The sequence below is a fragment of the Leguminivora glycinivorella genome, chromosome 1 (genome assembly GCF_023078275.1).
Source record: "Leguminivora glycinivorella isolate SPB_JAAS2020 chromosome 1, LegGlyc_1.1, whole genome shotgun sequence".
Taxonomy (NCBI): domain Eukaryota; kingdom Metazoa; phylum Arthropoda; class Insecta; order Lepidoptera; family Tortricidae; genus Leguminivora; species Leguminivora glycinivorella.
In genome coordinates, this window is record NC_062971.1 from 11,386,203 (window position 1) to 11,401,544 (window position 15,342).

The 15,342-nt window shown below is 39.7% G+C and overlaps 1 protein-coding gene across 2 annotated transcripts in view; it reads left to right on the top strand.

The window, feature by feature from the left end:
• The window catches only part of LOC125229228, a 356,537-nt gene that overhangs the window by 308,355 nt on the left and 32,840 nt on the right, over positions 1-15,342 (top strand). For both annotated transcript variants that reach the window (XM_048134026.1, XM_048134034.1), the window contains 6 exons: positions 3,855-4,025; positions 6,086-6,247; positions 7,753-7,912; positions 8,518-9,080; positions 10,346-10,489; positions 11,708-11,935. In XM_048134026.1, coding sequence (XP_047989983.1) covers positions 3,855-4,025; positions 6,086-6,247; positions 7,753-7,912; positions 8,518-9,080; positions 10,346-10,489; positions 11,708-11,935 — 1,428 coding nt within the window. The remainder of the gene's footprint in view (positions 1-3,854; positions 4,026-6,085; positions 6,248-7,752; positions 7,913-8,517; positions 9,081-10,345; positions 10,490-11,707; positions 11,936-15,342) is intronic.

Here is a 15,342-nt window from a genome sequence, read left to right on the forward strand (position 1 = left end):
TTAAATTTTGCAAAAGACACTTTGGCATAAAAATAATTTGTGATACTGCAAACCTAGATAACCTAGTTGTATTTGCATTTCGAACTTGTAGTTAATACTACGAGTACCTATCTATTGCACAATGTAAACTTCGAGCGTCGTGCCTGGCGTTGTGTTGAATTAGTCAGAACTGTCAAAAGCAATGTAAAAAATGTAATCGTGTCTGTTGAAAGGTTGTTGATTCGATACGCTGTCTGAGGCTCTGCTCTACCTATTTGCTCATGTTATCGAAATCGACTTGTTCGATATCTTAATTGAACGTCCATTATAATGAAGTTCCTTACTCAGATCACACGCGGAAAGCCAACGATGTACATATACATAATCATGATATAGAAAAAGAACAACTGTGGCTCAAGAAGCATACTTGTAAGTAAATAGCATTTGCATATGTACAAGACATATGACCAGCTAACCCTATAGTCTGTCACGCTCGCGCCGGCATATCACGATATGATTGCGAAATGCGACATCCTCACCGCATGATTCGCCTTGACTTTACACCTCTTGGTATTTCATGATATCTCGACGACTGCATAATATCGCGGTTGATCCTAGGCTATATTTTACGAGTATCTTGGTATTATACTCTTTACAAAGTTTTCTGGTTCTTCAATCAAACATATCGATTATTGATACTTATTCATATTTTACGCTTCTCGATTCTCGATTAATATTATGTTTAAAAAATATATTAAGTAAGTAGGTAAATTCACAAGTACCCTACTCTTATAATTGGAAACGGATTGGAACTCAAACAGAACTTTTTATAGCTAAAATTGACTATCTACGAGTTAGTTTGATATCTTCATCACATCTCATACTATGCAATTTGCATAAAAATGAACCAACTGATGATATATTTTTACGTAAATTGAAGTTGCTATGTATTTTATTAGACAGTCTTGTAACAATCCCTGTATATATTCCTATTTTAGCGTAGGATGTCCAGTCGACTACAAAAAGATGTGTCCACTTTTTACCTTATTACAATGGAATAAGGTGAAAAAATACATCTCTTTGTAGTCGACTTTCCATAAAAAATATAAATTATATTTGAATACTGTAAATGAACACTATAGATTTTTATATGCATTTCAATTGAGAATCCATGAAGCTTTTACGCCGACGCAACTTTTATTTTGAATACCATCCAATAAGAACATAATTTATGTGTAAATTGTGGATCTACACAAGAAATATTGTTGAACTTTATTACCTAAAACCTGTAGCAATACTAACAATTCGGATGTGAACATAGTGTGTAATCATCTGAATTTGTGCGTAGGCAGATGAAGCGACAAGCTGTATTTACCCTATTGGAACTATTCCGATGTCATGTGCACGAAATATTGCACGTCAAGTGCGTATCTTGTGCCCCAAAGGTACACATAAACGCACTGTACCTACACAGATTTGTAAGGGAAGTGTTGGAACATAGTTACTATACATGGAAAACCGTACACGCTACCAAAAACTTTCCAGCGTCGTAACAACTGCGTTTTCTAGGCGGAAATCAAAACAAACGAGCAGTGATCCCGATAAATCGTAATTCGCTGTAATCGTGCATGGGCATTACCTATCAGAATCGAAATCTGTATTCTCTAGATGGTAATTTGTATACGCATCGCTTACGGAATGCTCGTTATGGTCTGGTTTCTCTGCGCAAGATTGGAATAGACCCAATTAGATTGAATTGGGATATTTATTACTGATTTCCCTTGTATGTCGGCAGGCTGATTGGTTCGTGTTTTGAAGTCAGTTGTTTCAAAATAAACTGTCTGTAAAATGTACAACGTGCTGGAGCTACGATGGTACCTTGACTACCTTGTTAAGTTGTTACTTATTTAACGTAATCATTTCTGGGAGGGAGTTTTTCCATTTTCTAAAATTGCTATTTGATTGTACAATAGAAAGAATTTCGCATGCAAATTGAATTTCGTAACTAAATGATTCATACGGAGAACCGAGATCGAATATTGCATATAAGTATGTACAGATCCTACGTTATTCCAAGGAATCCAGGGTATAATCTCCTTCATTATCTGCTTACGCTAGTGTTCATCATAATTAAATAGACCAACGCCCGGTGAGCCACCAAATACATTCAAGAGCATCGAGCTTTGTTTACAATGAACCAAGATTCAATCAAGAATGCAGCTGCACGTCATAGCGCAGCAATCATACTCGTATCAGCGCGCTCCATCGCGCCAGATTACAAACTCATTGTTTTATTATTCATTAACCGTCGCATCGTTAAAATAAATCAACGAAATTTATTTCGTTTAGAAATCGCACGGTACTTTTATGTTACAATACAACTCTTTAAGTTCATATTTAGAAATGTGTACTTTGTCCAAGATAGATAAATATTTTTAATAAGTAGCATTTCGTCAGTATTCAAACTCTTGCTTCGATTTGCCAATAGTAAACTTTCATGGAATGCCGGCACGTTCCGCCCTTTGTTCGGTTTTCAACTTTACTTTTTTCTTCTTCCCCTACTAAATGGCTGCTGTGTCAACGGCCATTGTCGGTATGATTGGTTCCATCATTGCTTTCTCGCCCGTATTGTGCACAGCCAGATTATATTTTTTATCCCGCGGCACGCTAGGGCCGTATTCATTATTGTTTTCGTCAGCCATTTCGTAACACGAATTCCGTATCGGTCTTATTGATCTCGAAGGGCGTTTGTTTACTGATAGCCGGCTCATTCTGGTCGATATACTTTTATATTATCGATGTTTAAACATTCCGTTGGAATTCTCTGAAAAGTGTAAGGTTTGCAACTTTGGGTAATGTTGCCAAAAATTCTCTGTCATTGAACTGTGAACGTGTTTTGTAATTTTAATCGACGATTCTTATTTCTATTAAGTTTGCCAAAGCATCAACATGACATCCCTCTGGAAAGTAGTTATATTTATGGCACACGGCTTGACAGCAAAATTTATGGGAACTAGAATGATGGATGAGTTATTCTTGAAGGCTCGTCTAGCATCTGTGTACGTTAGTATACATTATAACCTCGTCATCTCATGTTATAAACAACATGGGTCAAACGGCATGGGTCTTCTCTTTTCTGTAATGTATAATATTATGTAATGCGAGAGAGTGTTATGAATTATATATATCTATTGTGAATAATAGAACTTTTCAGTTTATATCTTTAAACTTCATTAGGCACGGTCAATAAATCGTGTGGCTTTTTGAACTTCACCGCGTAGAAAATGTAGAAATTATTAATGTACGTAATATATGTAGAATAAAAGTTATCGTGTGAATTACTAAGTTGGGGATAGTTAATTGGGGTCTAATTGATTTAATCTTGTTAAAAATGTGTTTCACCTCATACACAAAACGCACGCAAATAAAGAATTCATATATACATACATACACAATTGCCGCTAAGTTGTGAACGATTAAATATTTTTCATCCTATTGCATTTTGCGAAGACCGCCCTTCAGCTGCGAAAGGTTCTGAATATGTTTGATATATGCCTGTAATTACTTGATTAGATAACCTAACATCAAAATAAATTTTTTGAAAAAGACATGGTGCACCTATTATCATGAAACATGGCTATTAAGAACACTTCCGATTAATTCAGCTTTCAAAAAAAAAAACTATTAAATCTAAATCGGTTCATCCGTTCGGGTGCTACGACACCACAAACAGACCCACACCCACACAAACAGACAGACATACAGACAGACAGTCAGATAGACAGACACGTCAAACTTGTAACACCACAACGTTTTTGCGTCGGGGGTTAAAAAGTTTGTTGTCATAGCAACTTATTTCTAATGTTGTTGTCCAGGTATTGCAACGGGACGTCGAATGCCACGGTCGGATCGTGAGCTCGGTGGTGCGGCTGTGCGCGGGCGGCGACGCTGCGCGGGCGCTCGAACGCCGCTGGCACCTCCTGTACCTGCGCGCCATCGAGTGGCAGTGCCATCTGGAGGCGTGCCTCGCTAGGATTGATAACCAGGTACATATACATACATATATAAATTGGCGCCTGTATTCCGAAAATATGTAGGTACAGGCAAAGAACATGAAACTGCTTAAGTTTCAGTGCATAAACAACCCTTCAATTTCACATGCATCAATGGATGCAGATGGAAGGAGATGTCCTTGTGCAACCTTGATTCTTTAACGGCTTCTGACATGGCAGAACTATCCATGAAAAGACGCCTGCGTCATAATTAACCGTAGCTGCGTTTATAATTACGCAATTGGTAATGTCAGCCTGTGCTGTTTCAACTTAATGAAATAGCGATAGAAACACTTGAAACAGCTATACGGCCTATACGTTAGAATCATACATATACATAATTAATGTTTCCATAATTTGTACTACTGTGTATCTCACATGCGTACGCATTTTTAATGATGTATAAACATACCTGTTGTAAAATTAAAACCGAATACACATATGTATATTAACATATTCCAAAGTTTCATTTTGCTACAAACTATGGTAACATTAATATTTATAGTAAAACAATTAAGTCGAACATGCCCTTAACCTGCTAAATTTACATAATACCTAATTCACTTCTATAAATTTGATTGATCTACAAATCAAATGTTTATGAGTTTATGATCCAGAAGGTCAGTTGAAGTTCGTAAAAATAACAATTTATAATTCATACACAAATACGAGTATATAACTAAAATACAAATCATACAGACTAAAAAAAAAGTCTGCGTTATCCCGCCACATCAATTTGAACGTTTTTTCACACGACCAACAAAAGCGCAATCAGCCACCCGCCGCTCCCTGTTTGCAAACAGCCCCGAGTGGCGTCTAAAATTGCCCATAGACAAACCCTTTTATTGCTTTTAAACTTTATGAGAGTTCGGGTGAATGTTATTCATGCAATTTGGTGTCACCCTTGCGGTTAACCACTTATTTTCGTCGGTGGTGCTCAAACTTTTTAAATTTCCATTGAACTGTGTGTGCGTAGACAAGTGGTCTTCATCTTCGAACTAGTCGTAGTCATATCACTCCACTGACGTAAAACTTAATAATTTATTTATCTCCTGAAATTTCTCGACTTTATTCCGTCGACACCTCGAAATACCTATAAATATTTTACTACAGAAATATGTGAGAGAAAATTACTAAGGTACTTATTGCGAATATCATAAATTTCTGTAGCTGCTGATTTTGAAATAACGTAAAGTTACATAAGTTGCGTAACAAATAAGTTACATTTTGACAAGTTCAGCCATAACGATCAAACTTAACACCCTACCCTCACATTAGTTGAATGTCAAGTGAATTCCGATTGGTGGCCACGTGGCCTCAATAAATCACATTATTGAATTTGTGTGGGATTTGTTTTGATAGCCCGTTGCCAAGCAACCTAGCGGCTGGTCGGTTACGACCGAATGTTAGACTATTGTAGTGTCCATATATCCTTTTCGAAATACGAAGAACGGTCGACCTACATTCGTTTTACCGTGAAAGAAGGAAAGGTTTATCGTTTGTATAGAACAGGTCGTGCGCCGTTTTTAATTTAGGGGCGCGTTTGTTTAAATAAGGATCGTTACCGTCTCCCAAACTCCAATTTTATACGACAATAGCTGGCCATAAATTTCTTTAGTTTCTAAACGACTTTTAGTGCGTATAAATTAATTTATGAATGGACGTAATTGAATGAAAAGAAAGCGTAATGCTATTAGTGAATGAAATACGATTCACGACTGCATAGCACTGGGATGGTGTTCTACTTTGGGAGTTTTAGAGGGACGTTAAATTCATTTACTCAGCGCGGTTTCGTTATTAAGAGATTATATATATTTATTCAATATTTGAATCTATATTTGTTTACATCGAAAAGTCGTTACGTCCATTGTGGCTATGCACAGTAACTTACGTTCTAACATTTTTTCTAGTAAAAAAGTAAAATATGTAATACTTTATAAACAGCCGTTTCCTTGATAATTATATCTTTGAATATTATTAATTTAACACAGAGTCATGTCTTATTATTATTTAAAAAAACCTTTTTTTAACTAAATGTATTACCTATTTTCCAGGGTTGTGCTTCAGCAGAAGCAGCAAGCGACAGCGACGAGGAGCCGGCGTTGAAGCAACCGCGACTAAGTCGAAAAGGTTCTCCACGCCGCGGCTCTCCGCGACGACTGCGGGCAGAGCGGCGACGGGACAGCTCGGGAGACAGCAGGCAGTCCGCCTCAGAGGTGAGACTACAGTTTGTGGCAAGTAGGCAGGCAACACGAGCAGCCGCGACTAAGTCGGAAGGGTTCCCCGCGGCGCGGCTCTCCGCGACGACTGCGGGCAGAGCGGCGACGGGACAGCTCGGGCGACAGCAGGCAGTCCGCCTCAGAGGCGAGACTACAGTTTCTGGCCAGTAAAAAAGGACGAGGATCGAGCGTTGAAGCAACCGCGCCTGAGTCGGAAGGGTTACCCGCGGCGCGGCTCTCCGCGACGACTGCGGGCAGAGCGGCGACAGGACAGCTCGGGCGACAGCAGGCAGTCCGCCTCAGAGGCGAGACTACAGTTTCTGGCCAGTAAACAAGGACGAGGATCGAGCGTTGAAGCAACCGCGCCTGAGTCGGAAGGGTTCCCTGCGGCGCGGCTCTCCGCGACGACTGCGGACAGAGCAACGACGGGACAGCTCGGGAGACAGCAGGCAGTCCGCCTCAGAGGTGAGACTACAGTTTGTGGCCAGTAAACAAGGACGAGGATCGAGCTTTGAAGCAACCGCGACTGAGTCGGAAGGGCTCCCCGCGGCGCGGCTCTCGGTGACGACTGCGGACAGAGCGGCGACGGAACAGCTCGGGTGACAGCAGCCAGTCCGCCTCAGAGGTGAGTCTACAGTTGGTAGCCAGAAAACAAGGACGAGGAGCGATCGTTGAAGCAACCGCGACTGAGTCGGAAGGGTTTCCCACAACGCGGCTCTCCGCGACAACAGCGGACAGAGCAACGACGGGACAGCTCGGGAGACAGCAGGCAGTCCGCCTCAGAGGTGAGACTACAGTTTGTGGCCAGTAAGCAGTCATGAACGAGTAGCGTTGAAGCAGCTGCGACTAAGTCGGAAGGGTTCCCCGCGGCGCGGTTCTCTCAGAGATGAGACTTCACCTACAGTGAATGACCAGTAGTCTCGTTTAAGAAACTTGACATTGTTGCTAACAGCGACTTTAGCCAACGGGACAGCGCCGCTCTAGCTACTAGTGACCTCTAGTAGGGAGTAGGGGAACTAAAACAGTTTACTGCCCCTGTCACGTCAGCAATGTTTTTTTAAATTCATTTTAGGATATTAGGCTTTCTTATACATACCTACTGTTTGTCAGGGATAATTTTTGATATAGGATTTACAATCTTGTGACTAAGAATCGTACCTTGATTTTTTAGCGTCACCTATTAAATACCTATACTATCATAACTACACTGATGATGCCTACAATTTTTCAAAATGTGTGCCTATTGACGTGATATCATGATATTAAAATGAAGCAGCATGTCATTTGTTCTTATAAAAAAATAAAAACACGCAAAAATATTTAGGGAAAATATGATTTTGGCCAGTTCTAGGCTGCGAAACAGCGCCATCTAGATTAGGAACTGTTTTCCGTGATAACATATAAACAATATTACGTTAAATAATGCTGAAATTCAATGATCATACAATTATTACTCGACTGCCTTAACGAAAATCGCTAATATCAAGTTATTCTCATTCCAGGAGGAGCAGGACTATGTTGTAACGTACCCGTGGCGCGGTTTCGGGTCCGACTGCGAATCAGAGCGACTCAACATGGACGCCCGAGTACCGAGCGGCGGCAGCGAAGCGAGCGCGCGCAACACTGACCAGACGGTCCCCGCCATGATGGACGAACTCGATGGTACGTATCGAATGATTAAGTACGCGTATCGAATATAAGCGACAAAATGGACGCCCGAGTACCGAGCCGCGGCAGCCAAGCGAGCGCGCGCAACACTGACCAGACAGGCCATGATGGACGAACTCGATGGTACGTATCGAATGATGTAGGACTTATATCGAATCTGTGCGACTCAACATGGACGCATACCGAGCGGCGGCAGCGAAGCGAGCGCGCGCAACACTGACCTGACCAATCTGAGTGACTCGACATGGATGCGTACCTAATGAATGTTGGATAGAAACCTCAATCAATCATTATTGTTTTTTTTTATTAAAATCATTTTTGAAATGACATATGTATCTACCTATGTTTCAGCGCCAACAATGTAACTCTCCGAATCAAAATTCGAAATCACTTTACTTTCTTGCACGCTATGAGAGTCTATAAATATTCATATTCATCTGCTTTCCGTTTCACGCGACGCGAACATCAGTCATTCATATTCACGTTTCAATGAAAACAATAACAACAATTCCGACACTGGAGCTGTTTGAGAAATGCCGCCGTTCGCAAACAAATATACTGAACAATGCTGCGATTGTCATTTGTCTTTGCATTTCTAGGGCTCGAGCACACGACCGTGGACAAGCCGAGGACTCCGCCAACTGTCGTCAAGAGGAAAAAGCCCGCCGACCCGTCAAAGTTCAACCAGACCTACCGGAAATCCGACCACCTTGCCATATTTTACTGTAAGCACCGCGACACAGACTCGGACCGCCAATTAGTCGAAACAGACGAGAAGAGTCAAGAAGAGTCGTCCGAAGAAGAATGGACGTATGTTAATTCTAAAGTAACTATCGAAGATTCCACTGATATAATGACGTCATCGGTCGAAATACAATGCGAGCTGCCAATTGACGAGAAGAAAGAGCCTCCGAAATTATTACCGACGCCTGATTTAATAAGAGACAATAACACAAGGTGTAAAGATATCGAGAGGCTAGTGATTCAAGCTGAGGAGTTGGTACAGAAGCAAGCGCAGCAACAGATGGCCAAGAAGAAGGGCGCTCGGAGCTTCAAGCCGCTGTCGTTCGAGGAGGACGGCAAGATCGTGAACCGCGCCAAGATGTCGCGCATCAAGGAGTGGCTCAACCAGAGCTCGGAGGGGAACAACACTGTGCACCAGGTATGTACTAGGTTATCTTTAACTGTCAGTACCAAGAACCTTCCTTATTTAACAGAGTCGTTTTTAATCCTCTTGAAAATCATAGTATCTATCATTCATCTTTCTTTTTGACAATGATAAAGTTCTTGGTCATGATTCAATCAAAGTTATATACGTGTCGCTTGTGAGTTTATTCGCCACGTGCACAACTGTTGCAGCCCTTATTGTGGGCTTTTCCATATAACATTTTATCATGTATCAAATTAGTTTAACGGCCTCCGTTATCATTAATGTTGCACATGCCCGTAAGGTGACGTGTATGTGTGACAATCAGCGCCACTCCGTCACGCACGTTGCCAATATTAAATAAAACACCAGAATATAGGTAGAACTTAGCTCCAAAACACGCCATCTGTTGACATTGACAATATTATGCATACTTTAATTAATTACAAGAAAACATAATGTGGTGAATTCTGTTCATTCATAAATCTTGTATCTTAATTTTATCATTACTTCACTTTACTTATTCTTATAATTCAGGTTATTACCATTATTGCGTGTTGGGATAAGAATTGTTGCTTCATTTATGATAAAAACATGTTTATTTTGAATAAATGCAGCGATAACCTTGTATTTGTTTCCATCCTTTGTATAATGAATTAATCAGGATGTAATTATTGAATCATAGTTCTACATTCAGTTATACTTGAGATACGTCTTTAGACGTACCTAAACAGTGCATAATGTGAATATTATATAGCTGATTCAATAATTTTTTGTGTATTAACTTTTTTCATAACACCGGGTAAATTGACACTGTGCAATTTATATTGTAATTTTATAATTGTTATAAATACAAATAGGTATCTCAAAGGTATGTAGTGACAGTGTAACTCCCTTAAACATAAACATGTTATAACCATGCGCTAGATGGCGCTAGAAGGTCCATGGTTGTAATAGGTATCTCAAAGGTATGTAGTGACAGTGTAACTCATGTGTAACTCCCGTAAACATAAAAATGTTATAACCGTGCGCTAGATGACGCTAGTAGGTCCATGGTTGTAGAAGCACACTTTTTTATCCAAGCCGAAAACGTGATGATTTTCCCATGTGTCCTCATCTGACATGACCAACGTTATCATACTCGTAGCGAGAATGGATTCCAGTGCTTCGTATGGTTCAACGGGAACAAATGAGAGTAAATCAAAATGCAACCAAATTACCTCTTGCCTTTGGCAAAGTTCTTCAAGCTTATATACACATTTCCGTTTATTTTATTCTAGGGTACAGAGAGCTGTGACGCATCCGGCGAATACACGACCGAGAGCGAAGTGGACACGTCATTGACCTCTGAAGAGAGGAACATACACTCTTCGATGGACATGAGCACGTCCACTTGCACGGTCACGCCTACGCACCACGCCAAGGTAAACTGAGATCTTAACATTTGTGGCTTTCCTGGACAGAAGGGTCCTTATGATTAAAAACTATACAATATGATAATGAATGTTTCCATCTCAAATTGTAACCACTCACGTGAGTTTTCATACAAGGCACTCTAAGTTGTTGCGACATAAAATGAATCTAACGAGACAATACTCTTCTATGTATCCATAGCTACCTACTGCAAGCGTAGAGGTGCTCAAGCTCTCAGCTCTAGCTACTGAAAATGTCCTTACAGACGTGAGACATAATAATATTTAAATACAATACACATACAATGTTCTCACGTTAATATATCGCGAATGGTGAAATGTGTCGACTCATATGGAGACTCATCAACAGGTATAAGTGTTCGGGTATGACTGGAAAGTCGAAACATATCACCGATCGCGATATATTTGTTGAATAAATCTGTATATTTAAATATTCCTTATTATAGATGAAGCATAAGGACCCTTCTATTGTGGAAACCTATATTTAATGTGTGCTTATTGATATACGTTTAACCACTAAATCATAAATTTCTTCTTATTGAATGGGAATATCTTATTTATTTAAAGACTGTTCATGTTATTGACTGACTATCGGAGTTGGTTCTTTTTACATTCAATCTAATGTTATGTTAACTAATGAGGGTGGAGGAGCAAATCATTCACCAAATTGACCAATATGTTTGTGTCAACACTGTGTTCTAAAGCATACACTCATATTTTAGGGCTGCTGCATAATTTTATGACTACATCTGTCCACCTGGAACATAGTTTTCTTTTACCTTATGTACAAAAAAAAATAAATAAATTGAATTGTAAACAATTTTTTTAAGCATGCTTTTGAGATCTGCTGAAGTAAATAAAAAAAACATTTTATTTCTTCAGCTGGTAACACGACAAACCACTAGCGACATCTAGTGGCGAGTAGAAACATCAAGTTGCCAAAGTGCACTTGGGTTTTGGATTTTAAAGACGATGTTTGCGAAAATATTTGCATAATAAATTCGTTACTAATTGCAACTTTCGGAGCTAAAAACACAAACGGTTTGTGTTTTTATTCAAAATGTACCTACTAAAAAAATCCTAATGGTCCGAACTAAACCTTATTCTACTTCAACACATACCTTTTCCTCTAATTGTATTGTACCTCAGAGTGTATGCGCTACTAACCCACACAATTAACCCACGGCTAAGGCTCACCTTACTCCTAAGGTTCAACTCCGCAAGAAGCGAGCTGGCAACAGTGCGCGGCCGTGGTCTGTCTCGTGCATCTCTCAGCTGAGCGGCGTTGCCGCGTCGCTGGCGGCCACGCCCACCGCCGACGCGATCAACAGCATCATGTCCATATCGGAGTCTGCGCTCAACACCCTAGCGTCGCCGCAAAGGGTTACGCCCGCTAATTCAAACTCGAAGCTGCGGGGCAGCACTACTACTGTACAGGTATTTTGAAGCTGGTGACCTGCTCTGAAAATAATTATGTCGAATAACAATAGCTAAAGTGTAGTATCTTTCTTTTCGTTGCATTTTGATAAAACAACATTCTGTAATCAAGCGCGAAGATACATTTTTAAGGTTTACAATGAAACCTTTAATGACACAGAGATTACCAAAGAATTGCACATGATAGCGCCACTGAGGCGCAAATTCAGACTAACTAGTGACATCTAATGGTTAGTTAAAGTAACTTGCATTTACATACTTTCACTAAAATAATTATGTATGTCAGATATAATTATATCATGTCAGATATAACAAATAAACAACTATCTGTTTATAAACTGATGCTGGTTGTGTTCTGTTACGCTTTAATTAACTATTGACTGCTAAAAAAATACCGCAAAGGCCTAAACTAGGAAGAGTGTGTACCTAAAGAACATAATTATTATGTACCTAATGGCTCCTGAAAGTTTCCTTAAGAGCGTTATAACATTTCGGCGTCGGGCGAAATTAGGTATTTTACCCGCCGCGCGAGCCCAATATGCCGACCCTTTCTAGCACGTCTTATCACTCGCTCGCACTACAATAATGGACAAAACAATCTTGATCCTTTCTATGGAATTTTGATAACAACCACAATCTACTATCTCGATATAAACTTTTGGTTTCTAATAAACATTATTTTGTACGAAAATACGAGAATATAGCGCGAAATAATATCAATTATGTTAAAATTTATTTAAAAAATTAAAGTAATAATTATAAAAGTAGATCCCATCCCAAATATTTGCTTTTGTTATATGATAAGTATTAGAGTAAAGTATAATTATATTAATATGATGATAAAATAAGACAAATACAATTCTAATTACTTCAAGGTGGTGCTCAGGGTCTGATGATGGAGCCAGATGGTGGTCACCAATACGAGTACCAATGAACAATATGACTATACAACTTCGTGGTTTACATGTCATTCTAGCATTTTCACTTTCACATTTCAAGTGCATATACCACGAGTATAGGTTTTCGGGTGTGCTGATTTAAAAATTAATGACCGATTTGGAATCTGACATTGCTGACTGGCACTTTGACACAAAAGTCGTCATGGGTGTCGTAAAATAGGTTTTAGGGGGTGCTGATTCCAAAATTAATGGCCAATGTGGAATCTGACATTGCTGACTGTCACTTTGACACAAAAGTCGTCATGGGTGTCGTCAAATAGGTTTGCGGGGGTGCTGATTCCAAAATTAATGAACAATGTGGAAACTGACATTGCTGACTGTCACTTTGACACAAAAGTCGTCATGGGTGTCGTAAAATAGGTTTTAGGTGGTGCTGATTCCAAAATTAATGACCAATGTGGAATCTGACATTGCTGACTGTCACTTTGACACAAAAGTCGTCATGGGTGTCGTCAAATAGGTTTGCGGGGGTGCTGATTCCAAAATTAATGAACAATGTGGAATCTGACATTGCTGACTGTCACTTTGACACAAAAGTCGTCATGGGTGTCGTAAAATTGGTTTTAGGCGGTGCTGATTCCAAAATTAATGACCAATGTGGAATCTAACATTGCTGACTGCCACTTTGACACAAAAGTCATCATGGGTGTCGTAAAATAGGTTTTAGGGGGTGCTGATTCCAAAATGAATGACCAATTTGGAATCTGACATTGCTGACTGTCACTTTGACACAAAAGTCGTCATGGGTGTCGTAAAATAGGTTTTAGGGGGTGCTGATTCCAAAATTAATGACCAATGTGGAATCTGACATTTCTGACTGTCACTTTGACACAAAAGTCGTCATGGGTGTCGTCAAATAGGTTTCCGGAGGTGCTGATTTGAAAATTAATGACCGATTTGGAATCTTGACATTGCTGACTGTCACTTTGACACAAAAGTCGTCATGGGTGTCTTCAAAAAGGTTTCCGGGGGTGCTGATTCCAAAATTAACGACTATTTTGGAATCTCAGTGCTAATTGTAATTTTGACACAAAAGGAATCATGGGTGTTGTCAAATAGTTTTTAGGGGGCACTGATTCCAAAATTAATGAAATGATTTAAAAAGTAATGACCGATTTGGAACCTGACATTGCACAGTACCCCTGGAAAGGAAACCTATTTGACGACACCCATAACGACTTTTATGTCAAAGTGACAGTCAGCAATGTCAGATTCCAAATTGATCATTAATATTGAGATCAGTACCCATGAAAACCTATTTGAAGACACCCATGATCACTTTTGTGTCAAAGTGACAGTCAACAGTGTCAGATTCCAAATTGGTCATTAGTTTTCAAACACCTCCGGATACCTATTTGACGACGCCCATGACGACTTTTGTGTCAAAGTGACAGTCAGCAATGTCAGATTCCAAATTGGTCACTAATTTTGGAATCAGCACCCCCTAAAACCTATTTTACGACACCCATGACGACTTTTGTGTCAAAGTGACAGTCAGCAATGTCAGATTGAACATGGTCATTAATTTTGGAATCAGCACCCCCTAAAACCTATTTTACGACACCCATGATGACTTTTGTGTCAGAGTGACAGTCAGCAATGTCAGATTGAACATTGGTCATTAATTTTGGAATCAGCACCCCCTAAAACCTATTTTACGACACCCATGACGACTTTTGTGTCAGAGTGACAGTCAGCAATATCAGATTGAACATTGGTCATTAATTTTGGAATCAGCACCCCCTAAAACCTATTTTACGACACCCATGACGACTTTTGTGTCAAAGTGACAGTCAGCAATGTCAGATTCCACATTGGTCATTAATTTTGGAATCAGCACCCCCTAAAAGCTATTTTACGACACCCATGACGACTTTTGTGTCAAAGTGACAGTCAGCAATGTCAGATTCCAAATTGGTCATTAATTTTGGAATCAGCACCCCCTAAAACCTATTTTACGACACCCATAACGACTTTTGTGTCAGAATGACAGTCAGCAATGTCAGATTGAACATTAGTCATTAATTTTGGAATCAGCACCTCCTAAAACCTATTTTACGACACCCATGGCGACTTTTGTGTCAAAGTGACAGTCAGCAATGTCAGATTCCACATTGGTCATTAATTTTGGAATCAGCACCCCCTAAAACCTATTTTACGACACCCATGACGACTTTTGTGTCAAAGTGACAGTCAGCAATGTCAGATTCCAAATTGGTCATTCATTTTGGAATCAGCACCCCTAAAACCTATTTTACGACACCCATGACGACTTTTGTGTCAGAGTGACAGTCAGCAATGTCAGATTGAACATTAGTCATTAATTTTGGAATCAGCACCTCCTAAAACCTATTTTACGACACCCATGACGACTTTTGTGTCAAAGTGACAGTCAGCAATCTGAGGTACTACATATTCGTAATCTGAAAGTAATCAAGTCAATAATTT